General features: G+C 43.8%; 1 protein-coding gene across 1 annotated transcript in view; it reads right to left on the bottom strand.

Moving 5' to 3' along the window:
- Nucleotides 1–9,410: 9,410 nt before the first annotated feature.
- The window catches only part of LOC137350537 (protein mono-ADP-ribosyltransferase PARP6), a 70,232-nt gene continuing 60,466 nt past the window's right edge, over nucleotides 9,411–19,176 (bottom strand). Inside the window, exons 18-21 of the mRNA XM_068015196.1 lie at nucleotides 18,682–18,761; nucleotides 12,484–12,547; nucleotides 10,859–10,943; nucleotides 9,411–9,687 (exon numbers count right to left, since the gene is read on the bottom strand). Coding sequence (XP_067871297.1) covers nucleotides 9,585–9,687; nucleotides 10,859–10,943; nucleotides 12,484–12,547; nucleotides 18,682–18,761 — 332 coding nt within the window. The 3' untranslated portion in view covers nucleotides 9,411–9,584. The remainder of the gene's footprint in view (nucleotides 9,688–10,858; nucleotides 10,944–12,483; nucleotides 12,548–18,681; nucleotides 18,762–19,176) is intronic.

The following is a 19,176-nucleotide window of genomic DNA, read 5'->3' as shown; positions in this document are numbered from 1 at the left end:
ATTCCACTGTCCCTCATGTAGTGCAAGGTACAGATTGATGCTATCTAAGAAGGAACATTAATTTTTAAATCTTTTATCTTGCATTTGTTTTCTTCTGATGTCTGAGAAAAGATGTGCGATCCAGTGTTGAACTCTGGCAAGGAATTTATGGATTGCAAGTTAAATATTCTTGTATACAAACAGCAAAGAGTCCAATTGTATTATTATGTTGTGTCTCGAGGCGTTTGCTTTCTGTGCCATTTTGTAATATTTTCTTGCACCAAGGGGAAGAAAGGGAATTTAGTTCATCCCTTCTGGTTCAAAAGCACTGAAAATGTTCACAGCTATCGGTGTTATAAAGTTACTGTAGAAAAGTCCCTAAGGTTACCGTTTGTCCTTTATGAGAAGTGCACCTATGAAATAACCTAACAGCAGTTCTATTGCAAAAAAAAAATCAACTGGACTTATATATCATCTTTGCTATTCTTGGTATCTTACTGGTGATAGTAGATACCAGTGGGAAGCTCCCAGAGCGAAGCACCTTTAAGATGTCCTGTGATTTGACATTGCACTTAAGTGCATAAGGAGAATTTCCGCAGGGATCTCCTGCTGAAATTTTGGCAGAATCTCCAGAAAAAACAGTACAGAAGGCCTTGTTTAAACATTTCTCCAAGATGAGTGAGTTGTGAATTGTCTACTCCTGCTCCTATTTCTTGTGTTCTTGTGGAGCGCGTTCCATTAGTCTCTCGATGGAAAACCTCAGTAGAGATTCCAAGCCGGTGCACCTACCAAACCTAGCCAAAAGTGATGAAAACAATTCCTTTACTTACTGTTGCAGTGTCACAATTGGGGTTTAGTGGAGAGTCTGATTCAACTTCCCTGGCTTTAAAAAGAAAAAGAACCAGATGCCTGACTTAAAAAAAAAACCTTTTCAAACCTATAGAGTGAAAAGAATATGCAATGCCTGCCTGTGCGATACAATTATTATTGCCATAGATGAGGCAATTTCTGATCCACATATCTCTTTCTCCTTCATTTTCCAATCCCTCTTGAAATTAAAACTGGATGTCTAAGCAGGCTGTGAGTTTCCTCTATTTATACTGCAAGTCAACAGCACTGCCCTGCCATCGATTTAAGCCAACAGATCTCTTCACAGTGAAATATTTTCGCACATGGGGCCCTTATTTGCTTTCCCGTTGTGACATTGCACAGGATGACCCAGGCCTCGTTGAAGATCATTCTCTCTTTCCTTACACTTTTATGAGTTTACGAAAATAACAAGCAGGAAAACACCAGCTGGTCTATCAAACTAGCTCCACAATTATGATAGCCAGAGCATCATGAGCAGACACTTTCCACGCACCCTCCTTCAAATCCCCAAATTCTCAAACTGCCATGGTGGGATTTGAACTCTTATTCTCTGGGTTGCTAATCCAGTAATGCAACCACTACGCACCCTAGATGATATAATATGCCAAAGCACACTAACCAGATTATTTGCCTCCTAATAATATATACAAAATATAGGACTGGATTGGTCATGTCATCAATAGAAGCTTCTCTGACTTAACAGTAAGAAATCGATTCTACAATGCCTGAGAAACAAATGATTTACATTATGGGACCTTATTTTAGTCGTTTTCTACTATGAAGAGAGGCAGTAAACAGCAGTAACATGTAAAAAGTCAACAATTAAAGAGGAATAACATATCTTACATTACCACAGATAATTGTAAATGCCTTTGCTTGTGCTCTGCATAGACTTTACATTCATGAAAGTCAGCCAGGATAAAAGGTGATCACACTTGCATTAAGCCAGCAGAAAAATGCATAACAGATAAGAGCTTTTAATTAATGAATTCCTCTAATTACAGGTACTGCAAACTAGCTACTGAGATCTTGCTGCACTTGTGTATATACGAAAGCATATTTTTCTTTCTTTATCAATGGTTTTCTTTATAATTCACAGAAGAAAAAAAAAAAGAATTTAAGATTTTCAGTGTTTTACCATGAGGAATAATATTAAATTAAAAGAAAAAAAAATCCAGGCCACAGCGGATATTTGTATGGTCTGTCTATTTAAGATCCAATATTTAAATAATTTATTATTTGCTATTTATGATCAGGTTTAAAGTATTCTGGGTGTAATTGGTTATCATTGTTGCTTCTTGAATTTTAATAATTTAATTATCACAACTGCTCTTATTTATTTTTGGGGGAGATTTTCTCAGACCCCCTCCCCCCGACCCCCCACCCGTGTTTTCTTTCCTGCCAGAGATGTAATTTAAATTAGAGGGTGTATACACAAGCAGAACATGCCCTGTAATTCTGACAATTTAATGTAGTGTAAAAATGCAGTAGTTCTGTAGTTAATGCTATTCTGCTTCGACTGAAATAAAGCACAGTCCAGTGGAAAGCTTCAAATCTGCCTCTTGTTTTATTATTCAAAGATATTATTAAAGTTCTTGGTTTGTCAGTGTATGCCATTGACAACACTAAAGTTTATTATATTCTTCACATGGGTCACTCAACCTGTTACTGTTAAGTTTGGTAGTACACCATTGATGTACGGCATTGAAGTGTTACTACTTTCCCAGATCTCTGTGCTCCTCCAATTCTGGCCTTTTGCACATCCCCTATTTTAACTCCACCACCACTGACTGCTGTGCCTTCAGTTGCCTGGAACTTTCCTCCTTAAACCTCTCCGCCTCTCTACTTCTTTCTCCTCTGTGGTGTTGTAGTGTTTTGAAATTGTGACTTCTGTGATGTTGAACATGTCGAACGGGAAATAAAAACACAAATAATCGAAGGCTGTCTCTCCAGTCAACTGTGGCCAAAAGCACTCAAGAAAGGCAGAAAGCTGTCGGAGTTAGCAAGATCACTATCGCTCTCAGAATCCAGAGATGCTGAAGTTGAAGCTGCTAACGGTAACTACCACACTCCAAGTTCAACTCCTGTGAACAATATTCATCGTTCATGTGTCAGGAAACCACCTGCAAAGCGACAAAACCTACTTCACAGAGTTGTAACTTATCCGAAGAATGCTTCCACTGTGGCAGTGCTTACTCACATTGGACAGAGTGCCTGCCACTGGTAAACAATGTAAAGCCTGTGGAAAACCCAACCACTTTGCTCATTTTGTCGCTTATCAGCAAAATCATCTACTAAGACCAATACCAACGGAAGGGTGTCATGTATGCGTATCACAGCAAAAAAAGTGAGAGAATGTAACTAATGTAGAGGCAGACGAGCTTAAATATACTTTAGTTCTCTCTCTCAGACACAGCAAGTGGCCACATTTGACAGTGACCGTTGGCTGCTCAGACATAGATGCTCTTGTAGACATAGGAGCATCTGTCAATGTCATGGAAGACAAATCATTCAGCCAACTTCAAGATTGCTCCATTCTCTGCAAACCGGGGAATATGAAAATTTTCCCCTTCAACAGTGGCAAACCATTGAAAATCCTCAGAACGTTTGAAACGCCAGTCTCATTCAAAGGCACTAGAACGAATGCTGTATTCTATGTCATATCAGGAGAATGTGACACGCTTATCAGTTTCCATAAACAGATTGCAGTCACATATGCGATTCCTTCACACAACAAAAACATTCACAAACTGTATGCTGATCACTTCACTGGTATCAGCAAACTGAAAGGTGTTACGTGCAAGCTCCATGTAGATCCTAATGTGCCCGAGTTGTGCATCAATGGTGACGAATACCATTTCATGTCAGGAAACAGACAGAGAAGGAACTTCAACGCCTACCTGACCTTGACATTATTGAGAAAGTTGGGGATGAGCTAACCCCTTGGGTCTCACCCAGACAAGTCACCAAGAAACCCAAGAGCGAGAACCAGATTAGAATCTACATTGATATGCGATCACCAAACCAAGCAATACAACGAGAAAGACACTTGACACTGATAATCGATGATATCATAATGAAAGTGAATGGTGCGAAAGACTTTGTTAAACTTGAGCTTAATGCAGGCTGCCATCAAATGAAGCTTGCAGAAGAATCAAGATATATTCTCTGTATTCTCTACTCACATTAGACTCTTATGGCACAAGCGGCTCAAATTTGGAGTCAGTTCAGCAGCTGAGATATTTCAGCGCATGATTCAATCTGCACTTCAAGGACATGAAAGTCTCAACATCAGTGATGACCTTTTCATATAAGGTCGCACAGAAAGGGAACTCGAGACATGCCTACATACCTGCCTACAACGTCTCAGAGAATGTAGCCTCACCTTGAACAAAGACAAATGCTTATTTAATGAAAGCAGAGCTGAATTCTTCGGTCATGTGTTCAGTGGTGAAGGAGTATCACCTGATCCATGGAAAGTTGAAGCCATTGCAAACGCTGCAGATCCTACAAACGTGCAAGAAGTCTGGAGTCTGCTAGGACTGGTCACGTACTGCAGTCGCTTCATTCCTGACCTCACTACGTTATCTACCCTACATGATCGACACAACAGACCACCATATGGGAATGTACTAAATCATACAAACAGGCGGTACACCAGATCAAACGACGATTGTCAGCAAGTTGCACAAATGCCTATTTCGACCTCGAGAAAATCGCCCAGCTGGTCGTGGATGCAAGCTCAGTTGACTTAGGTGCAGAAAGACAAGCCAGGTAACCCATCAATCGTTGCAATGGCAAGCAGATTGTTAACACCTGTCGAGCAATGTTATTCGCAAACAGAGAGAGAAGCACTCTCAATCACATGGGGTATCTTACACTTTCATCTCGACTTAGTTGGAAGAGAATTTAACATAATAACTGATCATAGACCACTAGTGAGCTTGTTCAACAATCTACATTGCAAACCACCCACTCAAAAAGAAAGTTGGATACTAAAACTACAAGAGTAGCGTTCCAAGTTGTTCAAGATGAGCTCACCGTTACAACCACATATGATCTTTTGTTACGCAACAGCTGTATTGATTGTCATTCCGCACTCGTTGAGGGAATGTGTTGTTGATATAGCACATGAAGCACACCAGGGAATAGTCAAAACCAAACAACTCCTTAGGGAAAAGGTATGGTTCCCGGCAATTGACCGTACAGTAGCATAAAATCAATCAGCGTTTGCCATGCCAAGCAACCCCAATGTCAAATCTTCACGATCCTCTCAAGATGTTCGAGCTGCCTCCAGGACCATGGATTGAGGTTATCATTAACTTCAGAGATTTGCCCATAGCTGAACACCTGTCATCACAGCATTACAGCAGATTGCTAATCGTGGAAATTGTTGTGTCAACTTTAACAAAAGCAATCATCCCAAAGCTCGATCAGATTGTTTGGGATAGAAATGCAATACTGTACCAATGGGTCTCCTGGCTTGCCATAGTCATGTGACCTCTACCATGAGGAACTCTGACTGCGGGCAGTCATCACAGTCAGTTTCATTAAAGACAAAGTCCACACCAGACTGGTGTCCTGTGAGCTCGTAACATAGATCTTTGCCTTGTTTGCAATCCCTCAAACGGTAAGAACTGCCAGAGGACCCCTATTCAAAAGCAATGAGTTCAGCAAATTCGCAAACTACCTTGTGTTCACTCAACAGAAAATTCCACCCCGATGGCCAAGAGCTAATGGTGAAGTCAAAAGATTTGTGCAAACCTTGAAAAAAGTGCAAAGTACAGCTACGGCTGAGAACAGGTCATGGAAGCAAGAGATACATCACTTTCTTTGCAATTACAGAGCAACACCTCACTACTGGAAAACCTCCAGCTACACTCATCTTTGCATATCCTACACGCACACGTCTACCCTGCAGAGCTAATGATCAACATGTACGCATACACCATCGAGAACAGAAGGATCAATGGAAAGCAAATGCACAGCGAAACATGAAGTTTAGAGCTACACCAAAAAACTATTTGTGAAACATGATGGTCATGTTGGGAAGCAATTAACCCTTTATGACATCCAACCATTTGTTGTGACCAACACAAAAGGATCAATGATCACTGCTAAACACAGTTCACAAATCATTACAAGAAACGCGTCATTCTTCAAAGCACTGAAAACGCCACCTGTGAGCATTGAATCCAATTCCGACATCGACATCTCAGATGAAGACCGGGAGTCAAATGAAACCACATCTGATGTCAGACGAGGTCCTACTCGTTAGACAAAACACCCACCATATTTAAGTCACAAAGTGAACTATTTGCATTTAAGTTTATTGTTTACATTTTGGAAACAAACCATTGAAACATGCTGTGTCTCTCATTTACTAAGAGGGGGAGGGATATAATGTCGTGTTTTGAAATTGCAATTACATTGTGCATTGTGTACTCTAGAGGCTGCTGTAGAACACACATGCTAGCAAAAGGAAAGTGAAAGTAAGACAGAATAAAGAAGAAACCTTTATGTTCAACAGCCTACAGTCTCTGTCTCACATCAACCCAACTAAACGTCACTCAGGTCCCGAGAGAGATCACATCCTCCTTTAAGACATTCCTTAAAAAACTACCTCTTTTACCAAGCTTTTGGTCATTTGTCCTAATATCTACTAATGTGGCTTGGTGTCAAAATTATCTGATAATGCTCCTGTGAAGTACTTTGGGAGATCTTACTATTTTAAAAATGCTATATAAATGCAAGTTGTTGTTATTTATGACCCTTTCCTCTTCACTGAACATATCCTGCTGCTCAATGTACCTCAGGCCTTATTTGCAGCCTACACGTAAAGTGGGGATAGAGATGGAGCTAAGTTCAATGCTTTTCCATTTTTCTTATTCTCCAGAAAATCTGGTAAGGGACTGATGGTAAGAGGTAGTGCAATCTCGCCTTCCAAATACCAGGTGAAAGGACCCTACTAAAATAATGCTATTGGTCCTGAAGGTTGTGTTCTTCTCTTACTGGGGACAGGCCTTGTTTCCACATGGCAATGGCCCACAGTGGCATGGTTCAAATCAGGAGCTCAGCCATGCTCAAACACTCCATGGTGCAATATGCTCTTCAGCAGAGTGGGAATCTTTTGAGCAATAAAATAATTAAAGGATAAATAAGGAAACAACCTAGAATAGATGGTCAACAAGTATTGTGTACTGGATTTGGCTATCACGATGAAGAAAGACTTGCATTTATATAGCACCTTTCGCTATCTCAGGATATCCCCAAGTGTTTTACAGCTAATGAAGTACTTTTATGTATTGTTGTAATTGTAATGTAGGAAATGCAGCAGCCAAAACAGCAAGGCCGGAATTTTATGTTGGACAGGAGGCCAAAATGTTGGGGGCGAGCCTGCCTCTGCAAGGCCAGGGGAGCCATGCCAGGATTTTACTCTTCCCAGACCCTTAATTGGCCTAGACCGGACTTCCGCCCCTCCAAGGCAGGCAGTACCGCCTCCAAAAGATTGGCCACTGATTGGCCGGCAGCTCTCAGTTCCAGCAGCGCCGAGTGCATTGACCACTGCTGGGACTGCAGCCAGCTTCAGCAGCAAGAGGGACGCTGGCCCACGAAACACGGTAAATGTCTGGGGACTCGCTGGGGACAATAAGCCGGGCCCCAGCGTGGCAAGGGGGATCAGTTGGGGGGGGGTGGGCCACCAGGTTTTATTTGGCGACCTCCTGGAAGGCCTGAGCCGCCTGCTTGCTGCTGGTAAAATATCAGCAGCTGTGGGAGGAGGCCCTTAAGTGGCAGTTAATTGGCTTCTTAAGGGCCTTGATTGGCCTGGGGCAGGCGGGCTGTTTGTCACCACCGCCGCCCCTCGTAAAATTGCAGGGGGGGTGTGGGAAGGTATCAGGAACACCCCAGCCCACCTCCCACTCAATTTTATTGCCCTACCCCACCCCCGCCCCCCCAACCATCAGCCCACTCCTGTGGGAGAGCGTAATATTCCAGCCCATGTTCCCAGGAACGACAATGTAATAATGACCGAATAATCTGTTTTGGTGAGGCTGGTTCATGGCCAGGACACCAGGGATAGCGCCGATAAAAACAGAAAGTGCTCAAGATGAAATATCACAGAACTGAAATGTTAGCTCTGTTTATTTCTCCACAGATACTGCCAGACCTGCTGTGTATTTCCAGCATCCGCAGTATTTTGCTTTTATTATCCCAGGGATAACTCCCCTGCTCTTCTTTAAAATGTTGCCACGGGATCTTTTACAGCCACCTGAGGCAGCAGATAGGGCCTCAGTTTAACCTCTCACCTGAGAGACAGCACCTCTTGACAATGCCAGCACTCCCTCAGTGGAGTGTCAGGAGAGGTTTGGTGTGCAAGGCAGAAATTTTATGGCCCCCCCCCAATGAGCGGGCTAGTGGCATAAAATTGAGTGGGAGGTGAGGGGGGGGATCCCCCCACCCCGGGGACCCCCCCACCCCCTGCTGCAATTTTACGCATGGCAGCGGCAGCGAGAAACGGCCCACCCACCCCAGGCCAATTAACTGCCACTTAAGGACCTCCTCCCACCGCTGTGGCTATTTTACTCTCGGCTGACGGACAGCAAAGGCGGCCTCCTTGTGGGACGGGGGGTGGGGGGGTCGGGCCCTCCTTATTGGGCACCCTGTGCCCCAGGTAGGGCCGTCCCCGAAGTCCCAACCACCCCCAATGCACACTTCCCCAAGCCGACTCCTCTCCCACTCGGTTCACCAGGGCCCAGCCGATTGTCCCCGGCCCTAAAAACATACCTTTTTTCCGGAACTCTCTCTCCTGTTCCCTCTGATGGCTGGGTGTAGTTCCAGCAGTGGCCACTGCTCCTGGTGGTGCTGCTGAGACTGAGAGCTGCCGGCCCATTGATTGGCCAACAGCTCCGTTAGGCGGGACTTCCTGCCTCAAGGAGGTGGCAGTACATCTAAGACCAATTAAAGGCATGGGGAGTGAAAAAGTCCTGGCCTGGCTCCCCGGGCACAGCAGAGGTGGGCTCGCCACTGACCTTTTGGCCAGTGGGCAGATTCTCCGGTCCAACGTAAAATTCCAGCTCAAGTCTCTGGCATGGGATCTGAATTCACAGCTTTCTGAATCACAGGCAAGAGACTGAGCCATCACATTTAAAACCCATGTTAGGTAAACATTTGAAGTTAGTGAGGCTGGCTGACATCAAGAGGCAGTAGATGGTCACCACCAACTGGATGCTAATTTTGAAAATAAACACAAGAAACATCTGAGTGAAAGGAAGCACTGACTATTTTTTTCAGACAACTGATAATGCAGATCACTGTCCCTATAAGTAACAGGCAAGAATTATGTGACAGGGTCCTCAATGTTGTACTTTAAAGGTAAAAAAAAGCAATTAAAAATATCACAAAATAGTCAAAATTGTGCAAAATATTTATTTTTTTCATACACATAATTTAATGAAACTGATGACTTTTTTCTTGTCAAACATACACAATACAGTAATACAAAAAGCACAATTATATATATATTTAAATATATATAACACCATTACAGCACTGATGCATCATGGAGGACAAACTGACTAAGTCTGACTTCTCTCTTATCCCGGCTTTAAAAAAAAAAGCTTTTCTGCTGAAAATATTTATAAAGACTCCTTGCAAAAGCCAGGATAGGAAGATTGGGACAGGTCTCAAGCCTGTGGGGAATCCTTTGGAATTTTTCTTAAGCATCGCTCCGGGACTCAGCTCGTGTAAACCTGAGTTCCAATCACACGCATAATTTCCTTCTGGATTTTGGGATCCTGAGTATTAATGTTAGCATCTCCAACTTGCCCGTCTTCATACCTGTAAAGGACAATGTTATGAGCTTCAGAACTGTTCTCGAGAAATATGATGTTAATTCTAAGAGCTGACTTATGCTGGAGGAAAGTTTGGAAAGTACAAGCTCTGGACTGCAGTGGATGAAGCTAATGCTTCTAACCTTTTTTTATTATTCTTTCATGGGATGTGGGCATCGCAGGCCAGGCCAGCATTTATTGCCCATCCCTAATTGCCCTTGAACTGAGTGGCTTGCTTGGCCATTTCGAGGGTATGTAAGAGACAACCTGTGGATCTGGAGTCACATGTAGGCCAGACCAGGTAAGGACATTAGTGATCCAGATGGGTTTTTACAACAATCGACAATGGTTTCAGACTAGCTTTAAATTCCAGATTTATTAATTGAATTCAAATTCCACCTTCTGCTGTGGTGGGATTCGAACCCATGTCCCCAGAGCAATACCTGGGTCTCTGGGTTACTAGTCCAGTGACAATACCAGTACGCCATCACCTCCCCATACTATACAAAGCTGTTAACCCATTTATTGTAAACGAGACTGATACTGTGATCCTGAATCTCGTGCCTATTGACCTCTCCAATACTGAATATGATTACTCTGGAACACTTTGTCTATTAGATTGTGAGCAAGGCATTTAAGAATCAACCATGCAGTGTGGGACTAAAGTTACAGGTAGGCCAGACCAGGTAATGGGAGACAGTTCCTTCCCTGAGGGACCTTTGTGAACCAGTTGGGTTTTTGCAACAAATCTGCAACTTTCATAATAATAGTCAGACGCCAGCCTACAAATTACCAGACTATTTAAAATCAATTTGAACTCATAGCCTCGAGATTGCTTGTCAAAAACTGTAACGGCTCAGCTACTGTCCCCATTAGACATGCAGACATGCTGAAAATATGGCATCAATAGTTTCAGATGGCAGTGAAGACCCATTGCTTAATTACATTGTTATATTACATCAGAAACCATGTGGCATGCTGTATTCGCCCCCCTATCTGGTCCACATTCAAACCAAGACCTTTAGGTGGTTAAAGAACAATGGACCAATTGACAACATATTCAGTCCCTAGTAGGAATCCAGATTTAAGTATAATCCTGAAATCAGACCAATTTATCTTGGCAAACTCGATGTGATGATCAAGATTGGACGCAGTCACATATTGTTCATGCTACTCACACGAAAAAGAAGCGAGTGCAGACATGATCAGACACAGGGCAGACCCAGATGTTCCCATGTTTCTGGAGATCTTTTGAAGTTATAACTAAGAGAAAGAAAAAATAAATAAAATGACGAAGAGACTGGTTAAAAAAAAGTAAGATCGTATTCAGTCTCATTGACAATTCATTTCATGACAAGCTCTTTGGCAACCTCAGCTAAGGTCATGCTGAGTTCAGGACAATGAATGTTGCTGGGAGACGACTAAATGACAACCATTTTTCAAGCAGTTTTATTCTTAATGATTAATATTGTTAGTAAAATGTCAGGAGTTGGCATAAATGCCTTAATCCAGAGGGTTTTAAACTGTGTAGAGCCCTCACTGCAAAAATGACGCACTTCCATGAATTTCTTACAAATACACATGTACTTCCAGAGACCAATCATTAAATTGATGGTTATATTTATGGAATGATTAGTTTTTAAATAGTGCTTAGAGTGGGACGGAATGCTCCAACTGCTCACTTCCTAAACTGTACGAGCTTGCTCACCTATCATTGCTGACCTCCACTGGCTCATCTCCGAAAGCATTGACTTCAAAATCCTCATCCTCGTTCATAAGTTCCTCCATGGCCTTGTCCGACTCGATCTCTGGAACCTTCTACAGTTCATTTTGCATCTTTCACTCTTCAATGTGGCCCTACTGTGCACAGCCTCAGCGCCGCCAACCCCCCCTCCCCCCACCCCACCACCATCCCCCGCCCCATTGTATCATTAGTAGCCTGAGCCTTTAGACATCACAATTCTGCACTCTTGACTTCCCTTCATAAACAGCCTCAGCCTTCTTGCATCGAACCCCATCTTGTAAAGCCTCTTCAAAATCTGTCTCTTCAAATGTACCTTCAGTCACTTGCCCCATAACTGTGCTAACTTCTGTATGATATCCATTCTCCTCCCACCTCCTTGTCTGGTGTGAAGCACCATGGGATGTTTCGCTAAACCACAGACCCTATATAAGTGAAAGTTGTGCTGTTATTTGGCCCTTTAGCTTATGTAGCTTTGTGAAATGCAACTGCTGATTGTGAGAATAGTTGTATTCATGGACACACCAGAAATCTGGAAATTACAGGAAGCGGCATTATTGTGTGACTTCTCAACAAATTGCATAATGATAAAATCAAGTCAACACTGAACCATTTGATGAAAACATGTTAGGGTTTCCTGGATCGTTTATTTGGGCTAGATTCAACCGAGCCAGTGCTATCATTGATAATAAGGTCATTCAGTAATAGCTCTTTCTAACAACTATGTAAATATTTGAGAATGGGCTGTCCCAAACAGCCCAATTACTTTCTCCTTGATTAAGTTGGGTTGGAGGAATGGGGCAGCTCTGCCATGGTAACTGGCTGTCATTCCCGCCACAAAACAGTGAACAAGGACGAGGAACTTCCTCTGAGTGAATGAATACCAGAAAACAAAACAACCTTGGAAAATAAGTCCCTTGTTCATTATCCATAAGAGATCACTTGTGAGGAGTTTAATTTAGGGGGTGGGGGGATTACTGAAACAAGGAAATAGTGTTGGTAACCCCCCTGGATAGCAACATGATACACATATACCATGGAGGAAGCAAAGAAGATTCCTACCTTCACAAAGTGCTATACAGTTCAGATTTCGACTCTGTAGGAATCTGGACTGAATGGGTCTCGTCTGTAGAAGAAATATATATAAATATTAGTCAGGTGATAACACACGAAATAACTGAACTACGTGCTCGGGGAGATTGCAAACAGACACTGATCTTTTGCTTTCAGGTCCATTGTTATTTGGTGCAGGGAGGATGAATGGATTTTTAAAGTAGGATGTATCCTGTAATGTCACTGCTATGGGGATGGTATTAGCCTTGAAATTGCTCACATACACATCCAGGTTTCCTTCTAATTGAAGATGGGACTTGCGAACAAACAACAAGACCTGAACAACATCCAGGCTTGGGCTGATAAGTGGCAAGCTATATTTGTGCCACACAAGTGCCAGGCAATGGCCATCTCAAACAAGAGAGAATCGAACCATCTTCCCTAGATGTTCAATGGCATCACCATGAATCCCCCACTATCAACATCCTGGGGGCTACCATTGACCAGAAACTGAACTGGACCAGCCACATAAATGCTGTGGCTACAAGAGCATGTCAGAGGCTGGGAATTCTGTGGCGAGTAACTCAACACTTGTCTCCCCAATGCCTGTCCAGCAGTACAAGGCACAAGTCAGGAGTGTGATGGAATACTCTCCACTTGCCTGGATGGGTGCAGCTCCGACAACACTCAAGAAGCTCGATAGCATCAAGGACAAAGCCGCCCGCTTGATTGGCACCCCACCTACAAACATTCACTCCCTCCACCACCGACGCACAGTGGCAGCAGTGTGTACCATCTACAAGATGCACTGCAGCAATTCGCCAAGGCTCCTTTGACAGCACCTTCCAAACCCATGACCTCTACCACCTAGAAGGATAAGGGCAGTAGATGCATGGGAACACCACCACCTGCAAGTTCCCCTCCAAGCCACACACCATCCTGTCTTGGAACTATATCGCTGTTCCTTCACTGTTGCTGTGACAAAATCCTGGAACTCCCTTTCTAACACCCCAAGGACTGCAGTGGTTCAAGAAGGCAGCTCACCACCACCTTCTCAAGGGCAATTAGGGATGGGCAATAAGTGCTGGCCTTGTCTGCGATACCCACATCCCCCGAACGACTAAAAGCAAACAATGACGGACTGGAAATGACAAGCTACCCTACACTTATGATGGCTGGAGAATTGTGACTGGACATTTCCTACTCCTCTCCAACAGCCATGTAATTTCCCAGGAGAGACAAGAAAAACCCAGGGCCTATAAGGGAAGAAAATACTGTGGAGAATTCCTCTCCAACTCTCTCAGGTGACTGAAACAAGGAGACTGCGGAGCTGTAAATCTTTTGTCATTCTATCACGTCCAGAAATCACCCATGAAACATCACTCTTCAAACACCTTCAATTTGCAGTGGTTGCACAATCAGGTAGGTGACAGCTCTGGATCCCAACTCTCCACAGAGCCTGAAAGCAGCTAAAGTAACAAATTAAGATGCTATATGGCCACAAGGAAGGTGGTTAGAAAGCCATTAAATTCCCAACTGCAGCTGATCAGGTAGACTACTTGCACACTAGGTCAGACGGCAAGCTCTAAAATCTATCAAGGCTGATAGAAAAGACAAAAAAAAAATCGCGCCCTGATCAGAGACCTCCTCTATGTTGATGATGTGTGCTTGTCGCTCCCACGGAAATTCAGCTACAAAGACTCATGGACTGTCTCTCCCATGCCTGTAACTTGTTCTCCTTGACTATAAGCGTCAAGAAAACTGTAGTCATGGGACAAGGTGTTGCATTTCCTCCCCTGATCACACTAAATAACATCCCTGGAAGTGGTCAGCAAATTCTGTTACCTTGGGTCCATGGTGACAAACAATCTGATGTAAAGCTTAATGTAAAGCTCAATACACGTGTAGGGAAAGCAGCTACCACCTTTGGCAACTTGCGATACACATGTGGGATAACACCAAGCTGACCCTTAGGAGCAACATAATAGTTTATAAGGCCTGTGTTCTCAGCACCTTGCTATATGGCTGTGAAACATGAGCGGCTTACAGTTACCAGGAAAAGAAGCTCAATAATTTCCATCTTCGTTGTCTGCGGTGCATTATGGATATATCCTGGCAGGACAAAATCGCAAATGCAGCAGTCCTCTCAAAGGCAGAGCTCCCAAGTGTGTTGGCACTAATCAAACAGAGATGGCTTTCGTGGATCGGACACATCCACAGGATGGAAAATGGTAACATGCCCAAGGACCTTCTGTATGGTGAGGTAACCAGGGCCAGACGACCAGTGGGCCCCCCAAAGCTCCGCTTCAAGGATGCTTGTATGTGTGTCATGAAGGCTCTAAATGTCGACTGTCGCACCTGGGAGTTACTAGCTGGCAAAAGAGGGAAATGGTGATACATTCTGTGGACTGGTGTGCACTACCACGATGACCGGTTGCTACATCAGCCTGGCAACAGGCGCCAACTTCAAAAACAACAACTCACAGCGTCACTTGGCAGCTTCACGTGCAGCACTTGTGGCAGAACCTGCCTCTCAAGGATTGGCCTTCACAGCCATCAGCAAAGTTACACCAAGAGAAGACACCCTGCCTAAATAGATCATTTACTGCGTGCCCATCATCTTTCGTAGATGGCAGGATGTCAACCCACGTGATCAGTTGGGAGCCAGGCAATATCATTCCTCTACCCCCATCTCCTCATCCAAGGCCCACTCCTGCCTGATTACTGTGCAATGAAATATTAAAGGCAATACAACGTGAAACAGGTTAGGACTCGATAGACAAGTTTCACCCACCGAACTTATGTGACTAGAAAGTTGTACAACACTGAGCAAAGGTTTATGGGCACCTGAAGGCTAACATTGTCCAACAGCCAAACGACAGATAGAAAGTTAAGTTCCAAGTGCGAACTGGAATATCAAAGGAGATGGTGATGAGAGCTGGATTGGAAGCAGTATGAGGGAAAATGAAAACATGTTAATGCATACATGGGAACACCGCTTAAATCTCAGATAAAACATTCCCAAAAGGCAGAAGGGGAGGAACAACAGAGTGGGAAATTAATGAAGGAATCACTTAGAGAGGGGGGTGGGGGGAGCCTGCTGTGGGAATGTACTCCTGTAATGGATAGGGCTGCCTTCTATCTGTTGAGATCATTCATAACAGGAGGCAGTGTTGGGCATGACCAAGCACAGGGACACATAACTAACCACCCTGACTGCTACCATGGCTCAAAATTATCTCCTTCAATGTCAAATGACTTGACCACCCAATCAAATAGAAGATAATCCTGATGTACCTCAAAAGGGAATATACTACTTCTGCAAGGAACCTACCACATCACCTCAGAAGATGCCAAATTCATGAGGGATGGTCAAACAATGACATCCATGAGTGGAGGAGTGGTCATAGTGGTTTACTATTTACCCATCTTGGGTATGACAACTCCTGGAGAGGGCATCTGCTTCATTCTGATAAGGAGTCATGCAGCAGGAGGCTGATCACAGGGCTCAACATACATCTCTTGAAGGTGGACTCTCCAATATGCCTCAAAGCAGCGACCTTCTCATTCACCCCCAGATGGAAGGCACAATGATTATGGAAGGAGACCTAAACCATCCATTCCCACTATGGCTGGGTTAATGCTTAATGCCTACTGATCTTTTATTTGTAATTCTTTTGCTTACAGTTTTAGGAGCACATTATATTCATTTTATAGCAATAGGGGTGGTACAACTGCAACAGTGTTACTTTAGGTTTGTTTTGAAACAATGGGGCCAACATTCTGACCCCCTACAGTGTCTTGGAAGTCAGGCATGAAAACCTGGGGTCTGCACTGCACCTGAAACACTGAGTGCTGGAAAATACAGGTGGGATATTGTGGAGGCACTAGGACCCTGTCCACTAACTACTTGCAAGTTTTATTAATACCACATTTGCAACATTACACGAGTAACAGCTCCAGCATAAACGTGCTCGAGACCATATTCTCCTGCGTAATGTTTCTGAACATTGTACAATGAAAGCCATGAAACAGGAAGTGCCACTGTCAGTAAATTCTCCTATAAAATAAGCTCTGGACAAAATGTCCCAGTTCAGGGCAATGGAGTTGTTTCATTGGTTCAGACCAGCTGTAGCAGAAGGGATATTGTGATTTGTCTCTGACAAACTTGACTGGGTGGCACAGTGGCGCAGTGGTTAGCACCGTAGCCTCACAGCTCCAGCGACCCGGGTTCAGTTCTAGGTACTGCCTGTGCGGAGTTTGCAAGTTCTCCCTGTGTCTGCGTGGGTTTCCACCGGGTGCTCTGGTTTCCTCCCACAGCCAAAGACTTGCAGGTTGATGGGTAAATTGGTCATTGTAAATTGCCCCGAGTGTAGGTAGGTGGTAGGAGAATGGTGGGGATGTGGTAGAGAATATGGGGTTACTGTAGGATTAGTATAAATGGGTGGTTGTTGGTTGGCACAGACTCGGTGGGCTGAAGGGCCTGTTTCAGTGCTGTGTCTCTAAATAAATAAAAAAATTGGGAGACCGCTGGCAGAGGGAGGGGCAAATGGGTTTAAAATTGCTCCCTCTGAGCTTGTGAGGTGGGGCATTTTATTGTGTTTTTCTTAATCTCTATCTTCAGAAGTGAAATGTGGGATAGCCTGGTACATAAATCCTACAGTCCTTGGTGACCCAGAGTTTATGTCCTCCTACTAAGTACAGCTCACCCACTGTGTTATCTGAAGTTGGGAACCATTGCGCTGAATTTTCAATTGGCCTTGGGGGCAAACATGGGTGTGGGCCATGCATCAAAAGTCACGTAACCAGAAGATGCCACTTGATGCCAACACCTCTGGAATATGAAGTGATTTTCAAGGTGGGAGGGAGTGTGTGGAGCAGGAAAACTCGCACGCCTCAAATTAAGTGATAGTTGAGCTCATTGCTGAGCTCATTAAAAGGCTTCCAAGGAGCAGTCTGAAATGGCCAATTGAAAGAAGGTTGTGTTTGGGGCACGTTAGTGGTCAGCTGTCAGGAGCGCTGCTGGGAGCCATAAAGTGCTGTGTCTGATGAGTAAAAGTGAGTGAAAAAAGAGTGATTCAAAAAGAGTGGATCAGGTACCTTCTGTTTGGTCGCTTGTAGGCACAGTGACATTGCTGACCCTCTGATCACTTGCCTGCTCCATTCTGTAAGGCAATGGCAAGCCCTGTCATGGCTGCTGTCTGCCTCTGAGCATTGCAATGTAGAACCAGCTCCCACCTCCGTGCAGGGCCCAGTGCTGCTAATTGGGTACCAAGCTCACCTTTGGCCCAGTTCGTGGCTTTCCATCACAAAATAGCATTGTGTCAGTGACTTGGACGTGGCACAGGGTCGGGACCAGCATCAGGTTCCCAACCCTGGATTGAAAATCAAGCCCATTATCTCCCCAGTGCTCATCTAGAAAACCTTTAAAGCAGCCCATAAATGCAACATAATTGCATTCTTGTCTGCCAAAAGATGCAGAGCCTTATAAACCAAATAAAAAAAACTGGAAGGACGGATAGAAGAATTTGCCATAAAAGACGTTGATTGGAGGTGAAAAAGTAAGCTTTGATACAAGCCTCATTGTGGTGTAATCAGGAGGAGCAAAACTCCTGCAACAAACAAGGGTCAAACATTACAAACAGGAGGACGGGCTGAGGAAGCTCTTTGCAAACACCCTGAATCAAGTGCAGAATAGAATCGTTACGTTGCTTATAACAGGTTGAAATGCCCCATAGACGTCGGTCTAAAGAAACTTTCATCCTGTAACTGACCCGAGGATCAACTGAGGCAATACTCGAGCGGTGGCCTTAAAGATGCAAAGCAAATGGACACCTAAGAATTACATCTGTGCTCCAGACCCCAGACTGCCCAGTGAGCATGCCCGTAAGAATGTCATTGTAATATGCACCAGGCTGGCAGTCACTTTGAACTGAATTACCTGTGATGTCCTTGTACTTAAGTCAGCAGAAAAACAGCAGCACGCGAAAGCTAAAATGTTGTAAAAGGTGATTCGCCTTCCATCTGTATTGTACGATCAGACAGGTGAAATTGCGCTGTTTAAATCCCAAACCAATCGCCCATTATTTCTACTCAATCATCCACCTTAACAAGACTTATGAAATATTTAGGTTAATGAATAGTTACAAAGTTTTGCAGTCAGGGGCTATTTTTACAGAGACGAAGAAGGAAGTGTGGTACTAATACCTGGGGAATCGTGTTCATTCGGTTGTAACGGAGTACCAGTTCATCCTTTGATGGCATGCGATGCTGCCCTTTGCCCATTCCTACAAAGGAAACTCTTGTTTACTGTCCCTCTTCACAAAAGGCAGAATGATCACAGTGCTATTTCTTTATAACAATTTCACCAAACGGATATAGGAAACACCAGCAAGAATGCAAAGGGGTGTACGTTCTGACTGGGGTCTGTTTTCTGACTGACTGGAACTGTTCGTGTACACATGCTTAATGTAAAAATCTCTGAGCTTTTTAATGCTGCTTTTTTTAAAAAAAAGGCACCGGGTATGTTCAGTGCTTGTGTTTGGAACACCACTGGTTGGAAAATACACCCCAATGTCCCTATGTGCGCGTTAGTTCACGTCAGTGCATTTTGAATCTATTAACTCTTATTATTCCATGTCATTTACAAGTAACTGATCTTTTGTGAATTTTTTTGGGCATCAGAGGTTACATAGGAACAGG

The sequence above is a fragment of the Heterodontus francisci genome, chromosome 35, assembly GCF_036365525.1.
Source record: "Heterodontus francisci isolate sHetFra1 chromosome 35, sHetFra1.hap1, whole genome shotgun sequence".
In the NCBI taxonomy this organism is placed as follows: domain Eukaryota; kingdom Metazoa; phylum Chordata; class Chondrichthyes; order Heterodontiformes; family Heterodontidae; genus Heterodontus; species Heterodontus francisci.
Note: the sequence above shows the minus strand (reverse complement) of the source record. Positions and strands in the feature narration are given on the sequence as shown.